This window comes from Melospiza georgiana, chromosome 17 (genome assembly GCF_028018845.1).
Source record: "Melospiza georgiana isolate bMelGeo1 chromosome 17, bMelGeo1.pri, whole genome shotgun sequence".
NCBI lineage: Eukaryota > Metazoa > Chordata > Aves > Passeriformes > Passerellidae > Melospiza > Melospiza georgiana.
This window is the reverse complement of record NC_080446.1, coordinates 5,345,670-5,365,918: the sequence shown is the minus strand read 5'-3', so window position 1 is coordinate 5,365,918 and position 20,249 is coordinate 5,345,670. Positions and strand designations below refer to the sequence as shown.

General features: G+C 40.9%; 1 protein-coding gene across 3 annotated transcripts in view; it reads left to right on the top strand.

The window, feature by feature from the left end:
• The first annotated feature begins 2,942 nt into the window (after nucleotides 1–2,942).
• Nucleotides 2,943–20,249, top strand: part of DIDO1 (death inducer-obliterator 1) — a 47,397-nt gene continuing 30,090 nt past the window's right edge. For all 3 annotated transcript variants that reach the window (XR_009115345.1, XM_058036593.1, XM_058036594.1), the window contains exons 1-5: nucleotides 2,943–3,027; nucleotides 14,817–15,006; nucleotides 16,648–16,752; nucleotides 17,061–17,961; nucleotides 18,264–18,582. Coding sequence is in view for 2 of the 3 variants with exons in the window: in XM_058036593.1 (XP_057892576.1) it covers nucleotides 14,922–15,006; nucleotides 16,648–16,752; nucleotides 17,061–17,961; nucleotides 18,264–18,582 (1,410 nt within the window). In the remaining variant the exon portion in view is untranslated. The remainder of the gene's footprint in view (nucleotides 3,028–14,816; nucleotides 15,007–16,647; nucleotides 16,753–17,060; nucleotides 17,962–18,263; nucleotides 18,583–20,249) is intronic.

The window sequence follows — 20,249 nt, the reverse complement described above, 5'->3', positions numbered from 1 at the left end:
TTTTGGGGGACAAGATGAAAAAAATTGAGATTAAAACAAATCTATAACTGTAAGTGCAGTTTATAGATTTTTAACATGGATTAGAATTTGTTAAATCCTAATTTCAAAGAGGTGTTTTGATGATTAATATTTGGGGTTAAATGGAGTGAATCCCAAACCAAAGTCACTAATTCCAGGAGAAGTCACAAAAATACTTGTATTGAAGGGAAGGAATTTACCTAGAATTGCAAAGGGGGAAAATTCTGCAAGTTTGTCTCAGCTGGTAAAGAAGGAATTTACTTTATGTGGATGTGATTAACCCTCATTAAAGTATTTCTCTGTGTTCATCCAGTCTTTTTGGAAAATCAAGAATCCTGAAGAAGCCTTACCTTGCCACATGACGTGTCTATTTTGTGATGTGCAGAGCTCTGAGGACAGAGACCTTTTTCCACTAAAAGAAAAAAGGTAAAATTGGAGCACAGCCTAGAGAAATTAGTCTCTTCTGACTTAAATATATTAATTATCTGTTAAATACAACCAAATCAGCAGAGACTGAGGAGGGAAAAGGACCTGCTTGTTTGCTTTCATCCATGGGCTGACTCTCATCTGCAGTTTTTCCTGGCTGCTGCAAGAGAAATCAGTGATGGAGAACTGAGGGAAGGAATGAACATAAAATAAGTGTTGTGTTTATATTTAAAGGTTATGCATCTTCAAAGAGTGGTTAAGGGGAAAGTGGGTGAGAAGTGACATCCCAGATCTGGGGACATTGTGCCACACAGCAGTGATGTCACAAGGTTTTGTGGGTCACACGTAAGTAACAACCCCTGTGTGAGACACAACAAATATAAGTGAGGCCAATTTTAGAAACCCAAAGTTCAAAAAAAAACACAAACAAACATTAATTAGGGAAACCCAAGGCATAAATAAGATGGGTCAGCTGCAGAGGAAAGTTAATGCACTGACCACCCACTTTTGGAAGGAAGTGGAAAAAAGTTTTAAGGAGAGTTAGTGCTGAGGGATTTGTAGTATCTCAGCATAAGCTTCTCTGGTGTCTTAGGAGGAGAGACAGCTAAAGTGCTTATTAGACTGTTTTAGAAGCTGATTGATGGTTATTAATCCCTTCTAGGATTTCCTAGCAGAGTTTTCATTTCAAATCAGTCACAAATTACCAGCATGTTACAGGAGAGAAGGCCTAAAGTGAAAGAAAAAGTTACATTATAACCAAAAAATGCTCCTCCTGCTTTGCTGCCAGAATGATGTAGATTCAGACCAGTAACCCAGGAGTAAATTTCCTAAATTAAAAGAAATTAGGCTGTAAAAGGAAAAGAATTAGGAAGACAACAAGGCAGGGAAAGAACTGAGGTGACACATGTTTAGTCAACAAAGGTAGATCCTGACTGGCTTTAGCACAAATGTGTAGAGGTTCTGTGGTTGGAAGTGGACTGTGCTCAGGTGGCACTCACTGGGTGCTCAGATTGCATCACCACTACTTAAAGTGGTGTAAGCCCCTTACTAAAGGTGTGTAAGAGGAATTTAATACCTGTTTCACTGCAGGGTTCCTTGTGGCAGGCATCCCCCATTCATTGCTGCTGGGCAGTTCCTTTTGCGTGTTCCCTCTCTGTTGGTGTGTGTAATTCCTGGGTTTGAGCACTCCCTAGATGCTAAATTTATCCATTAAAAGCAAGTTCCTAGCTTTTACCTGAGCATACACTGCAGATTGATGTACCAAACCCTGAGGTATTTTCCCTCCATGTGATTTCATGTATTGCAGCTCTGTAGCTGCAGAACAAAATCTGAATTCCTGCTTGCCTGTAATTGTGATGGTTTGTACTTTTGCACAGGAATCTGTTGTGGCTTTTTACCTCTTGGTGTTTCTGGGTAAAGTATTAAAACTGCCCAGTTTTACAGCTGCAAAAAGTGGCTGACTATGCTAATAGCAGGTTTTCCAGCATTATCCTGAGCTTTTGCCACCAGAAGTCTTGAATAGACTTCTAAAAGATGTAATCAAAATACTTGACAAAATCCTGTAATTCTGTAGAATTATTTCTAGGTAGGTTTTTTTTTTCCCATCATGTTTTCATTCCTTAATCTCAGTAAACACTGTATGTATCTGGAATCCACCTGAAACCTGTGTTATCAGTCCATGAGGAAAAATGTGCAGGATCAGGGTAGCCAAAGAGCAAATCTCACACCTCCAGCTGTCTAAAGGCTCCTCAGGTGCCCAGGGCAGGAGTCTCTGTGTGGTGTTGGGGGTGTTCTGCACCCCTTGGGATCCCTCAGTGTCTGTCAGGAGCGGATGTTTCTGGGTGCCAATGTCCCAAAAAGCAACAGAAGGAATTCCACGTGTAAATAGAAATTAACTCCCTGTAGCTATTTGTAGCAGCTTGGATCCTGCAGTGGTTTTTTAGTAGCTTAATCATTGATCAAGGATGTTTCCTGTGGAGGCTCCATGTGTTCGATGGGCAGATTCAGAGAACATTCCACTCTCAGCACTCCGAACTCGGAGTCAGAGGAAGGCATTAGAGCAGCTATTTGCCAAACAATGTCAGTAGAACAGAAAAACCAACCAGGTCCCAGAGGAATGCGCACAGGTGGGGAACACAACTGCTGTGAGCAGGTGGCTGTGCAGCAGCAGCAGCCTGGCTCCGCTGCCCGTCCACCCTGACGAATCATGGCTAAATTGTAGTAGATATTGTGCCCGGGATCAGCGTGGGGTTGCGAGCAGAGAAACGGGAGCGGGCCTGAGGGAGCGCAGAACGGGCACGGGAGCAATGATCGCCATGGCGCTGAGGGCCCCGCGTGAGGCGCGGAGCGGCCGCCATGGCGCTGAGGGGCGGGGCCGCCGCTCTCCCGCCCAGCGCCCTCCGGGTCCTCCGGGAGGCGCGCGCCAAGGGCGGCGCTCTGGCCCCGCCGCCGCCATCTCGGTGTCGATGGTGGCGGGGGCGGGGCGGCCCCGCCCAGCGCTGCCGCGGAGCGAGGAGGAAATGGCGGCGCGGCGCGGCTGAGACCTTCGGCGGCCGCGGCGAGAGCTCCCCTTCTCTGCTCGCGGTGAGTGCGGGAGGCAAGTAGGGGAGTACCGGGGCGGGAGGAGAGTGGGAGCAGGGCCGCCGCTGCGGCAGGGGGGTCGCGGGAAAGGCGGCCCGGCCACCTTTGGGCTCGTTATAAAATGGAGGCGGGCGGGCGGCCGGAGTGGCTCGGGTGTGGGGGGGGTTCCCCGGGGAGCAGCGGGGCGCGGGCACGGCACGGTCTGGCCCGGTCCGGAGGAGGCGGCGGCTCCGTGCGGGGCCCCGGAGGAAGCGTTTGGCTCACGCCGCGGCGGGGCCGGAGCGGAACGGCCGCTCCCCGGGCGGAGCGGGCTGAAGGCGGCTCCTCCATCTTGGGGGGAAGGAGAGGCGAGGAGAGGCCGGGTGTCCTCGGAGCCCGTCGCCGTCATGGCCAAGCTGACACCGGGAACTGCTTCGTGACGGCACCATCGACTGCACCAGCGGCCCGGGGCCCGCGCCGGGGGCGGCTGGGGCGGGGCAGCGCCCTTGGGGACCCCGAAACCCAACCGAGCCCAACCGAAACCGTTCCGGGGCTCCGGCGGGTGGGACTGAAACTTCCCTGCCTCGGAGAGGTGTTGGTTTTCACTGGGCAAAGGAGGGATCTCCTTATTGGTGAGTTAAACACGAGGAGTTGAACTTAATCGTGTTCTGCTGACTGTTTTGTAGGGAGAAAAAAACGAATATTTAGACGGTAGGAATTGTAGGTCAGTTTTAAATATTTAGTAAATTCCTTGCCAATTCCCTGTCCTTGGCACGAATGTACTTAAATGCTACTAATGTACTTAAATGCTGTCTCTTGGAGGTGGTGATAATTTGGAGTTGGTTTTTTGGCTTGTAAAAAGCATTATTTGGTGGCGACCAAATTTTGTTTCATACAGTTAAATAGTTTATACCTCCAAGCAACAGCTTATGTTTTAATTGTGGTTGGGAAAATCTTACTATCTGAGCTTGTCCTTTTTAATTTGGAAAGAATGCTATAATCTCACAATGTGTTATAAAATGAATGGGTATTATGCTCACCCTGCAGTTTTTATCTCAAATAATTTGAAACAGTGTAACATGCTCTTTTTCTTGCATGGGCTTTCATGGGTTTTCATTCCAGGAACTTCAGGGAGAAAAAAAGTCTTGATTCCTTTTATTTCACTCAGAAGAATGTATATAGCATTCCTAAATTCCCTGGATTTTTTTGGTTGGTTATTTTCCCCTGGATAATAGAGTTCACTTTTTTTTTCAGAAATAGCTCTTTTGAATACCAAGTAATCACAGTCTCGATTAATTAAATCTTTTGGCAAGTAATATTAAACTATATTTTGTCTCATTTTATGGTAACTTTTTCCACTGTTTGCTTTTTTGTGTGTTTTTCCTCAGTTTTTAAGGGTAATTCAAATTACTTTAGCTTTAACAATTACTTTTAGCTTTAGTCTTGGTGCTACTTCTACAAACAAAATTTGCTAGCTGTTTAAGCAATTTAATTGCAGGTCAGTGAAAAATGATGTGTAGTTACTGTCCAAGTGTACCATGTACTGTGTTAATTGTAGTAGATATTCTAGGTTGTGCTCCACTTTTATGTGTGCCAGCCACTTGTTATCATTCCTTGACATTTAGAACTTTCTATAGGAATAAATATAGAAATAAGCTTAAAATAGCTCTTCAGTTAGGCCTTAATTTTTTTCCCCTTGACAGTTCCAGAAATGTGTCACACATGAAGGTGTTTTAATGCACTGGGGTGAAACACTAATGGCCCATGTTGGCCTTCAGCCTCCATTGATTAGAAAATCAAATAATTGGTGTTTTAAAGACCAGCATTTAAATAATTTTTTACAAAGTTTTTGGGTTGTTTCTTTAAGGGGTATTTTCTGTTGGTATGCAAATGAAGGTTTTGCTGTGTTGCAAAAATAGCTGCAGTTTTTAAAACTGTTGAAATATAAAATAATAATATAAACTAATATATATTCACACATGATTCAGAAGGTGTTTGCATATAACTAAAAGATGGATTTTGAATTAAAAAAGCAAATAACACTAAAACCTCAGAAAAAAACTCCTCAAAGCAATGCAAATAGAATCAAATCTAGGTTAGTAGATAAAATTGGATAAATATTTTTTCAGTGTCTAGTGGACTCCCAGAAGCCAGTGTTTGTTCTGCTTAATCCAGCTTTACTACGAAGATTTTTCTGGCAGTTGATCACGTTATTTGTTTCTGGTTTAAGATAGTAATTGTCTTTATAGTTGTAACTTAACCACCGTGGGATTTTAATTCTGTACAGCCTGAAACTTTAGGCTGGAGGTATTAGTGGGAAGAGGAAGAGCAAGGATTAAAGAGGTTGGGCTGAGAGTTATAAAACATAACTGATGGAAGTAGGGGCAGGGCTGGGTGAGAGTGGCACTAGATGGCTTTAGTTGCCAGAACTCGTGTCTCTCTCTGCACCACTTTTATTCTCTGATGCATTTCTGCCCTTTGTGCCACAAGTAGTAGAGCAGTGGTAGGAGATACTTGTATTTAAATCCCCTCCTTGTAAGATTTAACCCAATTTATGCTAAGCTGGTTCCTGGTCGTGTGTGCAGTCAGGCCTGAGTTCTCAGTCCCCGTTAATGCTTGGAGGATTCACTGCTGGGAAGTTTTTATCTAAGGCAGTTCTGAAATAAGCTGATATTTCACAGGTGTTACTGACAGTGGTCTCGAGCGCTGATAAACTGTGAGGTTAAAAAGCTTAAATTTCCAGTTAGGCAGCTCAGACACACATATTAAATGAGCATTATGCATGTTCTCCCAGTAAATTCTAATCAAAACTGGAAACTCAACTGTGTTTACTGCATCCTTAATAACATAATCAGCGTGCTGTAATTAGTGTTTCAGCAAATTTGGAAGAAGTTCATTTCTGTTTACTTTATTTAATGAGGCTATTTTGGTGGAATAAGAATAAAAATGATAGCTGGTTTCAGAGGTTATATTTTAACTCACTTTTTACAGACAAAAGAAGGGGAAAAGTTGCATAACCACATAACGTTGTTTTCTACAGCAGCTGTACTGGTAGGATCAGAAATGATAGATTATTTAAAGATAAACAAGCTGTGGGATTGTGAAAAGTTAAATTTTAAGATTCTCTGATTTAGCTGTTGGATTTACAGCTGAATGTTCCTAACGGCCCTGATAAGAACTGATTTCCCTGGTGCCCCGGGGGAGGAATGCCAGAGGGTGTGAATTGCCTTCCCTAAGCAATGTTTCCTGGGCAGTTGCTAAGGAATCCAGTTCAGTTGCAGAAATTGAACATTAGGCAAATATATAGTTTGTATTTGCAAAATATTTCCATTCAAGATGATGTAAAGGGATTGCTAAAGATACCCTGGCAGTGTTTGTAATTGATACTTCTGTTGACTAAACTTTCAACCATGACTTGTAAAATTGGCTTTTGCTGGAGCCTTTAGAAGGTTTCTTGGTAAGAGATGATCATGCTTGGGCTTTTAATCTAAACATTTGACCACCTAAAATTGTGTTTATTGCTTCTTAATCTGTATAAAAGGGAAAAAAAACCAAAACAGTAGATCTCTCTACACTGCTTTGGTTCTGCTCACAGCTTTCCCTCATGGGCAAAATCTGTTTGTTGCTCATACTGTTCAGACCTTGAAAGCAGAAGTAAACCTGACCCAAACCCTCAGATTTTTGGGGGCTAAATTTTCATTGTTAGGGTGACTATGGAATTACCTTACTCAGAAGAATGTGACTAAAGGCTTCAGAAGATGTTGTAGGAGTAGTGAAATGCCAAATGTCAGTCTGTTACTAAGTCAGTATCTGCCCAGGCTTCCCATGGAGCTCTGCCTAGAAAATAAAAATGACATCTATGTAATACTTTACTTCCCTCTTTATATTAATGTTTCCATAAATGCCAGAAGCACTACAGGCAATATGAATTTTGTTTCCCAAACACTGTTATGGGCTTACAGCTTGCAGGGTGTGCACAGTGCAAGTGCCTTGTGTTAGGGGTTACTGGAATTTGTCAGTGCTGTTGTCACAGTTCTGTCCCCAGCTGCTGACACAGAGCTGAGCTGGCAAAGCCTCTCCTGCCTACACACCTACCTACATTTGCCAGTGTAACTTCTTCTCCCAAGGAATTTGAGCTTTCCAAGTATTTTTCCCCCCTGAGATGAGCTCTTCCCTGCTTGCAGGGCCCTGTGATAGAGCTGGGTTCTGTGTGCAGCTGCACTGAGCCCACTGCCCAGGGTGGTGCTCAGTGCCCCACCCTGCAGACACAAACAGGTAAAGGTGCAGTTTTGTAGATCTGATTACAGCAGTGAGAGGCACTCGAGCCAGCACAGCTCTGTTGATTAGGGGTTGTAGCCCTTAACGTTCCTGACTTGTGCAATTGTGACAGGCAACATCTGTAGTAAAGATAGGATCTGTTACTAAATTAAATCTTCGTGTTTGCCAGATATCTGATGGGCCTGCTGCTAAAGTGCCTTGAGTATTTCTATGAGAAATTGCTGTTCAGCTGAATTTAACTGTGAGAACTTCAATCTGGCTCGAAGAAGCTCTTTTTGCTGCTTGCCCAGAGTAAAGTGCCTGTAATGCCTGGTGCCATTGTCATTCTGTGCATGACCTGCCCAGCAGTCCATCCCTTCTTCCCTTGACTGCTCAGGTCCTGTGTGCTGCAATCTCAAGTAAGAGGATTTTAACCTGAAAGACATCACAATAAACCTCAGTGTGTGTGTGTGTGTTTTGCTTGGCACAAACCAGGTTGCTGCTCTGGGGTTTTGCTTGCTGCAGTTCTGTTGTACTGTGGAGTCCCTCGTTGTCTTTGCTCCCTGTCTGCTGCTGTGCCCACTGTGTGTGTGCTGCTAATCTGATAATCTGCTCTGCACACACTGAAATTCCTCACTTCCAGGAGCTCCCACACCCCCTACAAACGTGCAGGACTGCTGTCCTGTGAGCACAGGTTTCCATCCTGTGAGGCTTGTGTAAGGTAAGTGAGCAGCCTGACAGAAACCGTGGAAAGCCTGAAGGTATTCAGTTTCAGACCCAGCAGAGAGGGTTTATAATGTGTGACTAAAGACATTTTAATATGGAAAGGTTAATGTCTTTATTATTTCAAGTACAGAGACCAAATGAGTGTATCTTGTTATTAAGGGAAGCCATTTCTTCTTGGAATTAATCAATTTCCTTGTATTTTAAAGCTGTTAAATTGGTTTGCTCTAAAGTTTATTTTAAAGTTAAACTCTTCATTATTTTCTGTTTTGGAAAGTATTGATCTTGTGAAATTTATAAATGTATTAAGTCTCATTTTTCATAATAGAAAAATCTAGAAGGCGATTGAAAACTTGTTTCTGCATCTTTGAAAATTTCAAAAAAGTAGTTAATGTTTGTTTACCTTTTAGATCTCATTAGTTGATTGTCAGCAGCACTGTGCATTGGTATGTGGTGTCATGTGAATGTGCACTTAACAGGCTTTCCTGTACCAAGGCAGGATGAGCGTTCATACCATGAATGTTTGAAAGAATTTTTCAGCACCAAACATAAAAAGGCAGAAAGTCTGCAGTCCACAGAGCTCCGCTGAAATATCCTAGAACCTCTCTGTAATGGGAGGTGAGGGCACAAGCAGCAGGTCTGAGTAGACTCAGGTATGGTGTGAGACATCTGTAGGTGTCCATGGTGCCATCCCTGACAAATTATTACCCTGCCATGCTCTGTGCATCAGAGATTGAGATACTGTCCTGATACTAAAAGCCTCCTTAAAACTAGATCTTGGTGATATTTTGTCTTAATTTGGCTGTAAAAAGCTGCTCCTATTGGCCTGGAATAATTACTGCTTCCTGTGGTGTTTAAGAAGAGCACAGGTTTCTCAAATTAGGCTGGGTTCTTCCTGAGGAGCATGGCTGTTACTGCTCAGTCTACATCTTGCAAATGTAAAAGCTTGTTAAATTTTTTAAATGGAGTAATACATTGATTCTAGAATAGGAAGAAATGAACTGCCACTTTTAAGTTGTTAGCATTGTAGGTAGAGGTGGCTTAGTTTGTAATCTAGGAATTCATTTAGTGTGTTTAATGATAGCCAGCAAAGCACTTAGAGATAAGTGTTACAGGGTTTGTAGTGTTATTTCTCTTTTGTTTTATTCTCTTAGGTCTAACTATAAGCATTGAAATGCGGTCATTTTATACAAACTTGATTTTTAACATGATATTTCAAATGTAAACTTCTGGCATAAAATTGTTGTGTTTGCCAGGAATGTCTGGACTTTTGACCTTGAGCTGCAGCTTGGCTATAGCAGTCAAGCAGTGCTATAGTAACTTATTTGGAGTGCAGGGGAGGAGTTAGGGCCGCTGTTTTCCTGTCTCACAATATCCAGACTTAAGCCTTAGGGCTGTCACCTCTCATTCTTCAGCTCCCAGTGCCTCTCTTTGTCACAAGCTCCATCTCACAACTGTTTGGAAGAAGTTTCCCTTCCTTCATAAGACACTTTAATTAGCAAGCTGTGGATATGTTTTACATGAAAATATAAGACAAGTTGTACTGTGGCATCTGATTTTCTGTTGCTTTCCATGCTATTAAAGTCTCTGTCCTTGCTTCTTTCATGGCTGAGCAGGTGGAGGGGGCATCTCCAGAGCCAGGGCAGAACCTGTCCCTGCTGTTCTTGGGGGTCACTGAGTTGCACTTTTGTCCCTGCTCTCACTGGAGCTGCTTGTTCCTGTGCAGAGTAGGTGATGCCCTGCTGGCATCCATAGGGCTGCTTTGGTAGTGCTTGGTGATGCAAGGGATTCATTTTGCTCCTGCTTAGCAGAAAGTGCAGATTTCCCAGCTGTCATCTTTGCCAAAAAAGGATGGAGGATAATTTTCAATGGGATCAGTCTTCCAAGTAGGAGTGCATCAGCTGAGCCATGCCAAAATTTATTTGCATCAGAAATGAAATCCTTATGAGTTCTCACACTGTTTTGGTTTTGCTCATGTGATTATATTTGCTGATTAGGACGTTTTAGCACTTAAAAGAGGTTATCATAGGCCAAGCCCAGTAAGTCTTTCACAGAAGATAGTGGAAATTGTTACATCATTCTGAAAAGGATGTTTTCTGCCCTGTTTGTAACATCTTGTGGTTTATTTGATATTTAAGAAACCTGACTGGGATATAATTGTTTCAGCCAAGTGCTTTGCATATGAAGCAAATTCTGAAGAAACCTGTAGAAAAATACATCTAAAAATCAGATATAAGCCATTCTAACTAAAGCTCATATCTTATATACTGGGACAGACTGGATTTCTATTGGGACATGGACATGAAGTTGGTCACTGATGAATGATACCTACTTTGAAAACCTAGCTGGTGTAAAATCATGCTCTGAATTTCTTTGCAAAGATGCAAAGAGTGTCTTCTCACCAACCCTCATGTTCAGAACCTTATACTGGCCATTGTAATTGTTGAGATTTCCATCCTGTTCTTGGGGCATGGCCTTTGCATTTCCTTAATGTATCTAAACCTATAACTGGAGTTTCAGTCTTAAGCCTTTAAAAATCTAAAAGATGTAAATGTCTATCACAAGTCTTAAGTAGGAGCAAATCTTCCTTTCAAGGATATTTGTGTAGGAGTGAGTACTTTGTGATCTTTCAAAATCACAGACATTGCTGTAGAGTTCTCAAGGCAGCAGCAGATAAGAGAATGAGCAGGTGTCAGGTATTAATTGTCTGGACTAAAGTATTTGTGCAAGGGCTGGTGTAATCCGTAATGAGGTGCCAGCTTTGGTGCAGATTACAGCAAATTGGCTGAGTGTTGAAGGGTGCTGACATCCAAGATCAGGGAATAAAATGTGGCATATTTTGCTATCTAGATGTGAGAATGAGGGAATAAAGATCACTGGTCTTTCATGCATATTCCTCTAACACTGAATAAAATCCCCAGTAAGCTGAATCTGAAGAATTTATCCTGACTATGGACAGACTTTTTTTTGTATGTCAATCCTCAGATAAACAAGAAATAAAGTTACTTTTTTGGGGGATAGGTTTAGTTCTGTTAAAGGTTTTATTACTAGGCTTCCTTTCAAGATAATTTTTTAGAGTGAAGTCTTCCCAGTTACTTGAAGCACGGAGTTCTTAATGCAGTTAAAACAATCAGCTCCAGTAAAGACAAAACCTTTATGCACTCAGAGGACCCATTGAGCTCTTATCTCTTCCTCAGGGAAATGAGAAAAAATAAAAGTGGAAATTCCCATCTGAATGCATATTTGTTATAATTTATTGAATCATTCTTTATCTAGAACAACAAATACAAAAAGATGGGCAAGTGTTGATATTCTTGAACAACTTTGCTCTGTCACCTCGGATGAAGATGTTATCTTGGGCATCCTAAAAAGGGTTTAATGAAGTCAGCAGATCCAGGTGTCCTCAGCCCATCCTGCCGTGAATATCTCAGCCATGTGTTACTGGCAGAGATAATCTCTCCTTTTCCACCTGTGATTGCTGCGAGCTGCCTCACAATGGAAGGCGGTAGATAAGAGAGAGCTTCCGGTGAGGTTTTGTCTGAATGTGAAAGGGAGATTACAAGCGGGATGTTGTTGAGTGAAGGTTTCTTGGAAATTATATTCTTAGTGTCTGTTGCGAGGTGTTGCAGTAGCAGGATTTGAAATTTGGGACTCAGTCTCTGATTAATTTGGCTGCTGAGTCTGCTCTGCAATGTCTTCAGTCTGTTTATTGAAAACCACAAGGGTTTGCAGTGGTTGGAGAATCCACAGCTGCTGAATGTGAGTGCTGGCCTCTGCACTTGCAGTGTGGCAGCCCTGTGATTTGGGATTTGTTACTGCTTGAGAATAGTTGACCAAATTGAAACTAAAAGCTTGTGACAGTGAGGAAGAAACTAAATAAATGTTTCCTTGACTGGACCTTCTTTCTTGAGATACTGTGCATCAGCTTTATGTTCCACTTCCATTTAAGTGACTGTTCTGTTTCACTGGAATGCTCGTGATACTGCAACAACTCCTGATTTGTATTTCTGAATTCATTTATAGCTGGTCTTAAAACCTTAGACATTTTCCCACTGGAGACTGCTTCTCACAGAAACTGTGACCCTCAGCAGGAACTCAGCCTTTTGAATATATGTCTGTTCATGTTAGCTTGCCTTTTTTCTCTCATCATTTATTGAGATTTTTAGCCTCAGTTTTTTCAGAGGAACAAAATATCCTTTCTAATATTCTGCATAATGTTAGATATAGTTACCTAACATAGATAGACGTGATAATGCTGATGGGAATTGTCTACTAGGGGAAGTACAATAATTTTCAGTTTCCAGCTGGAACTTCCAATTTCAGAAATGTGATTAATACATTGTGTTAGGAGAAATAAGTAAAATTATCCTGGATGTTCAGCTCGTCTAAAACAAGATTGCCAATTTTCTGCTTCTGTTGACATTTCTGTCAGTATCTCAGCTGCAGTTGAACACTGAACTTGAGAACAAACAGAACAAAATGAACAAAAAGTTCCACTGAATCTGGAGGAGAAAGAGGTATTTGGAGATTCCAAAGTTGCCATATGTTCTAGTAAATATTTTCGCAGGCAGTTTGTAGAACATTTGCTTAGAAGTGCAAAGTATAGTTGTGAGTTAGGCTTCATCCTTTTGTGTTTTGGTAATACTTGATTTTTCAGCTTCTTTTAGGCAATTAAGTTTAGTCTATATTAAAATGCAGTTCTGCAAGAGCAGGTTCATATAAAGTAAGTGTGAAACTTCCTCTTTTTCATGAAAAATATTTTGAACCACGTGGGAAAGGAAAAAGTGCAGATACTAAGCAATAATAAAAAACAACCAGGCATTTTACAGCAAACATATGGGATCTGTAACTTCAGTGTTTAAGTGCACTGTACATTTATCTCACTCAAATTTGGAATTATTTCAAAATTAGAGTTCCATTAATTTTTTTCCTGTAGGTAATGGTGATAATGTAGGTAATAGCAATTAGATTGATTCTGACATAGAATCTTTGTTTTCAGCTATCACAGGTGTTACTGCTGCTCTCTGTTAGATCAGAGCTGGAGCCTGTGCAGCTGAGGCACTGGGTGGGCAGTGAGTGACCCTGGAAAATGCACTTTGTGTTCAACCAGCTGTGCCTCCTGAGAGTTGATGCTGGTTCTGAGTTTGGAATGTTGTGGTGATACTCAAACATCATTTGAAGAGCAGGTTGCACACAGGGCCTTGAATGCCCCGGTGCAGCACTGTGAGCACAGCCCTGCACACAGTTCCTTCCTCAGGGTAAATACCCAAACAGGAGGTACCTTTTGTGTGTGCTACAGACTTAGTTTGTTTCATAGTTTAATACTGAGTTAAATGAAGTGATTAGCTGACTTGCCTCTCCCTTTAGGTATATCACTTAGAAATTGAGTGATGTGTGATCAGTTGGAGATTCTGAACAGGGACATTGAAAGGTTCTTACAGAACTACACCATGGAAGGAGGCACTTAAAACTCAGTGACAGAGTCCCTGGATACAATCCCTGATTCAGGCACTGGAGCAAAACACCTATTAGAGCAGGTATTCAGAGCCATGAGATAGAGCACCAGGGCTTTTATAATTAGTGTGTTCTGTTCTTTTTTGCTGTTTAATTTTCCTCCTGTTCTTGGAGTGGTAGTGGTTGACTGAGGCCAAGAATGTACATAATCCCATATAGAAAAGGCACAGGGGGAAGAAGAAATACTGATGTGAATCTAGCTCTATACTCCAGTTAGTACAATTAGTATTGTTTTTACTAATTCTGTTCTGCCACAGTCAGGCAAATCTTGGGGTTTATAGTTAATGAAATAAAGTGATCCACTGATGAAAATTGCATTTGGGGAAGGTTTTGTCTTTTCCCCATTCCTTTTTTTTCGGGACAATGACATTGGAGAGCACCTAGAGATGATGATTGCTTAGGGAGTAAAAAGTGGTTTTGGAAGAGCACAGATGCTCTAGGAGTTGGGGCTTCAGAGATTTGTAAAAAAAAGATATTGTTTAAAAATCAAAGTTAGACTATGTATTGGTGTGTCTGAGGGATTATTTTACTTTAAAATTTGTATGTCTCCTTACCTGAAGTATTAATAATTGATTTTTGTTCCTTTCGGAGAATTATTGTTTTAGTTAGGTCCTGCACCTGCTGTGGCAGTTCCCTGCATCTTCCATTGCAGGGTGCTGACTCACAGGGTCTGTGTTTGGTTTCATTTTTTATTCTTCACTAACTGATGTCATAGTCCAGTTCATCCTGTCTGACTGGTCCTCCTTTAACTCCCAAATTCTTTTCCAGTGCTCTTGTATTCTGGTAGGCTGCTTTGAATTAGTGAAGGCATTGCCTGCTGATGATCAAACTCAGGCACTCAGAGCTGCAATGTCTCCTGGATTGAAATTTTGTGTAAATCACTAAATCTGCCCTATTGTAAGCTGGGCTGTGCTAATGGAATTTAAAAGCATTTCTGTATTTTCATTGACTGCACTCAGTAAATTCCACTCCCAGGATGCTTTTAAATGCTGCACATGGACTAAATTCTTCATTACAGTTTTGTTGCTGTTCTGGAAATCTTAATTGAATCTAAATGAATGAATGAGAGTGCAATCATCTTTTGTATTTCTTTCAGAGATATTGGCTGTTGGTAACTGGGGATGTGGTATTGCTTAATTTTGACTTTTTTTTTCCAGTTCCAGTGTATTTCTGAAAGTGCAAAACTGTCAAGAAGACAAAATAATGTAGTTTGCTTTATAGTGTAATAGAAGCAAAACAATTCCTAATTTAGTTAAACAACAGTAAGATATGTTTATAAGTATATTGATGCCTTATTTTGTCCCTTTGTTGTTTTCCAGGAGCCAGCAGGAAAAGGAGGATTGATATAATTTGGACCTGCTGACAACTCAGAGATTCAGTGTGGCACTTGTGAGTCAGGAAATTCAGCATGTGCTGGCTGGAGGATGCTGAATGATTCTGATCCTGTGCTGCCCTCCTCTGGCTCAGCCCTTGAAGGAGAAACCATTGAAGCCTCTGATGCTGTGTCAGGTACAGAGGACATTGGAGAGCCTTCTTAGTTATTTACATTTTAGCTGAAATTTCTATCTCAGAATTTGGGTAACCTCTGCTTCTAGGTTTGAATGTTTCTTCATGTTCCAGAGTCAACAAAGATGTAAACTTTAAATATTTTGACTTACTCCCTTAATTATATTGTGACATTTTTGGTACAAATATAATTTTAGTGCTGCTAAAAAAAAGTTTAAAATTTATCATTAGTGTTTTTTTTAATGGGGGCACTTAAAGGAATTTCATATTGGATTGAGACAGTTTGAGCTCTTTGCCTGTGTACTGCTGGCTTAAAATTCACTTTTTATTCTGTGTGTAATGTTAAAAGTAATCAGTTACTATTTAAATTATTGTTCTGACGTCTGCTGCTTTTCCAGTGACATTTATAGTATTCACAGTTACAACTGAAGTGTGAATTTTTTCAACATATCTGCATAGATTTTTGTTTCCATAGCACTGCCCCTTAACGTTTCTGTTCCAGCAGTGTTAAATGTAACACTGAAAGCAGAGGATTTGCAGAGGAGGGATTGTGTTAAGACAGAACAGTGATGGAAGTGATGCAGTATATGAAATAAGGAGGCATTTATACACTGGAAAACTGGGAAAAGCTTGCTGAAGGGTCTCTCTGAAAACTTGTATCTCTGTTATGTACATCTGTTAACAGCAGTGAAGAATCAGATCCTTTTATCTAGGAATTCTGCTCATGTTCCCTTTTGGTGTAGCTTTGCAGTTCCTCAGCCAGGGATACACATATCCAGAAACATCCTTGGGTAGAGTTGGGGTGTGCCCTTTGTTTTCAAATAACTTTCTATTTATCCTGTTCTTTAAGGTGCAGTTACTCCTGCACCTTCCAGTCCCCTGGGAGCAGTGTCACTGCAGTGGCTGCAGAGCAGTGTCTGTGCCCTTAGCAGCACTTCCAGGGCATGCAGCTCATTGGAAATATATCAACTTTAATACTTGTTATTAAATAAATAATACTAAAAAAATATTTTCAATAATTTGAATAGACCAGGTTATTCTCAAATTTATCAAAATGTAGATCCTACATTTATTTCTGTCATTTGCTTCTGCCTTCTCAAATAACAGTCTTCTAATAAGCTGGGAAAGTCTTATGAGAAAATAGATCTGGTTGTCAGCACAGATTTTCTTTTTTTTGTGGCTGAGTCTGTCACAGTTGGAGGTTCTTTGCTGAATCAGGGATTTTTTTGGGGGTCATTCTGGTAGATCATGTAGGCTGAAAACATTTTTGTAAACAACCATGTCAAGGACCAACCTTTCCTACATTTCATTCCACACAGAAGTGAGTGGAACTGCTGTCAGGTTTTTGCCCAGACAAACCCCAGGGTAGATTCACACCATGAAGGAGTTTGTTTGGTTGGTTTTTTTTTTGGTTTTTTTTTGGTTTTTTTTTTTTCTTGAGAAATATCAGAAATCCTATGGCTACTCAATAAAATATGTCAATACAGTATCCAGACCTACATGTTTAACTTAGTATTTTGAAGGAACATTTGTGCCTTGAAATACAAGTACTTGTTACAATTAATACTGAAATAAGAATATTTACTAATTATTTGGGCTATGAATATTTTGAATGAGAATTTTGGACATTTTGTTTCTGTTCAGCATTTCAGAGTGGGAACAGTGTTGCCTGTACTATGGAACAAGCTGGAAACACAGTTCCATTAGAGTCTGAAGCTAATACTGACAACATGGAAAACAGTTCTCCTGGTAAGGGTTCTTCCTTTGCAATTGAAAATGTGCTTATTTGTGCATCATGTATGTATGTGTGTAAATGATTTGAAGTAACTCAAGAGTTTGAAACAGGAACAACTGGATTATGTTGTCACAGTGATCAGTGATGTATTTAATTGCTACTGCTGTTGTATTACATTCACAAGAAAATATTGTATCTGTTTTGAGGCTTATCAAATGAAGTAGAGATACATAGATGTCACAAAGAAAACACATTGAGAAAAGGTTTTGTGAGAGCACATAATTCATCACCACCGCTTTATTACCTCTTCCCTTGTTTTTAGCATCAGTGTTGGATGATAAAGGTGAGCAAAGCAATGAAGAGGAACAAAAGTCTGTCAAGCCAACAAGCAAAGAGTTCAGGAAAACCTGGGGGTTTCGGAGGACCACGATTGCCAAGAGGGAGTGTGCAGGAGATGCTGATGTGGACTCCAGTGAGCAGCAGCCCCAGCAGCAGCAGCAAGGCACCAACCTCAGGAGGAGCGGGCGGCAGCCCAAGCGCACAGAGAGGGTGGAGGAGTTCCTGACCACGGTGAGGCGCAGGGGCAGGAGGAGCGTTCCCACCACCCTGGAGGACTCCAGTGAAGCAGCCTCTGGGCCAGCCACTGATGCTGAAACTGCTTCTGAAGACAGTGTTGAGAGCACTCCAGATACCAAGCCTGTCACTCGGAGGATTTGCACCAGGAGTTGTAAGGAGCAGAAAAGCCCTAAAAGCAGACCCACAAAAGAGGAAGAGGAAGAAGATGAGGAGGAGGAAGAGGAAGATGCTACTTCTGATAGTGACAGCGATGGGTTAACACTAAAGGAACTGCAGAACCGGCTAAGAAAGAAACGTGTTGAGCAGAAACCTCAGCTGGTGTTGAAGGATGTGCAGAACCACCTGAGGAAAAGGAACTCAGGAAAAGATCCTGCCAAAACTGGTGATGTCACACCTGAAAAACAGGATGAGTCTGAGCTGCCTATCAAACAGGAGCCTGAGACTGCAGACAGCACTGAGATTGCGAGTCAGGTGGTTGTGTCTGAGGAGGACACTGAAGATCTTGAGGCTCAGGAGGAGAAGCCTGCCCTTGGTGCAAAGGGGGCCTCAGATGAGGAACCTGAAGAACAGCCCAAAAGCAAATCCGAGTCTGAGATCTACGACCCAAATGCCCTGTACTGTATTTGTCGTCAGCCTCACAACAACAGGTAAGCAAAGGGCTCAGCTGCAGACACAGTGCCAGGACTTGGAATTTTTCTGTGATTAAAAATTCAATTAGGTGCTCATGATTACTTTTTAAATGAGCTTTTGGGTATATTGAATTTTGGCAGGTAGTTTAGAACAAATATTTAAAAAAGGATAAACAAATACAGAAATAACCAGTGAGACAGAACTATGCACTGGTGCTTTATTGGGGTGCTGAAGTTGTGTTGCTTGAAATATTCACTGAATGTTAATTGTCTTTTCATTTCACAGTGTTTTACTCTTCCTTGGTGGGTTTTTTTTTCAGGTTTATGATTTGTTGTGATAGATGTGAGGAATGGTTTCATGGTGACTGCGTGGGTATTTCTGAGGCTCGAGGGCGATTGTTGGAGAGGAATGGTGAGGACTATATCTGTCCAAACTGCACCATTCTCCAGGGACAGGATGAGCCTGTTTCAGAACTAGACCAGCAGGAAGCTAAAATGGAGCAAGGAAATGCGGATGGCACAGAATTCACAAGCATAGGAACAATTGAACAAAAATCAGTTGAGGACCAAGGAATCAAGGGTAGGATTGAAAAAGCTGCAAATCCAAGTGGGAAGAAAAAACTAAAGATATTTCAGCCTGTGAGTATTTTAATTTTCTTATTTTTCATGTTTCACTGAGTACATGGAGACAGTGACCTGTATGACTATAAATCTGCCTTGATTTTAAAGCTACACATAAGCTGAACAGCCCACCAAACACTGCTGGCTAGCAGAAGTTTATCCATAATTCTATCAGTACAGGAATTAAAACTTAGTTTCAAGTGAGGGATTTAAAGGTTTTATATAGGTGTAGGAAATAGTTTGTGCTGTTCTCCCTTTTTAAATAGTTTTGGAAGTCAAACAATGATGTATTCTTTTAATAAAAATTCTGGAATGCTGTGCTGTTTTATACTATCTTTGAAATAATCTCCAATATTTTGGACATTTTCAGTGGTAGTGAAACTTTTTACTTAACGTGAAAAAAACTCTGTTGGAGTTAATTCCAGCTGTGCTTCCAGTTAGTCTTTGAAGTTCTGATTTTTGTCCTGATAACCATTAGGTTATCAGCAAATAGGGAATTTCTTTACTCTGCCTTTTTAAATCTAAAAATATATGTTTGGAACTATTTCAATATTTGAAGTTGAAATTTTGTAATACAAAGTTCCATGCCCAGTTGGAAAGGTGTAGAAGCTTCTTCAGCTTAATGTACATAAACTAAAAAAAAAACAAGTGCTCTACAGGGGTTGTCTTTGTTCTGCCTAAGGTGCTGCAGTAGCACCAGTGTCTTGGACATTGAGAGCTGACCATGGCAGCACAGTGAGATTTATGTATAGATAAAACAGTTTAAGTTGAATATATAAATATTTACTGGTTTAAGATAAATGTGTGGAAAATAGTAATCTCAAAAATATTTTCCAATACATTTGTACACCTTTGTACACAAAGGTTTTTGAGAGTCCAGTGCTGTTGGTGTTGGCTCTGCTACTGTTATCAGCAAGTGCTCTTTATCTTTTCTTCTCTGTTAAGTGTGTACATAATGGGAAAATTCCCAAATCCAGGTTTTATCAGGCTGCTGCAGATAAAGCCATGTACTGACTTTTGATTGCAGAGAAGTCAATTGCACTATGCAAATAATATTTGTTTAACTAGAAATATTCCTGAAAAACTTACTTTTGGTAATTGCAAATGGCAAGAGGTTGTTTAGAACTACAATAGTTGTGAGTATCTTGTATCATTTTAAAAAGTAATTTAGAAGAGAGACTAAAAGCACAGTATCCAGAGGTGAAAGCTTGGAGCCCAAAAAGCTTTCAAGTATTCTACAATTCAACTTAATTCACTCTGTTTTCAAGGAATGTGTTATTTTCTGAATCATAACATTGGAAGAGGAAGTTCTTCATCTGTAAGACCTTGATATAAACGGAGAGTGATTTTGAATTAGAGGAAAATTCAGATTGCAGAGACAAACCTATAAATGTGTAAGCTGTAGGAGGCTTTGGGAAAGTTGTGTACAAGAATCTAAGTTGGAGACTTCTAAAGTTAAAATTGGTAAAACCTACAGAGCAAGAATAATCTGTACACCTGAATATCTGAGTGCTTTCTCTTACATGTGTGCATGGCTGGGGACAGCAGCTGATGGGGGATGGTTTAGAGACCTTGCTGTTGAGAACCCAGCTTTGCATTATTAAGGACATTTATCGCATCATGTAGAGGATCAGTAAAAGCATTTGTGTACTTAGGGGATTTGAAAATTTAGGAAACCAGCCTCC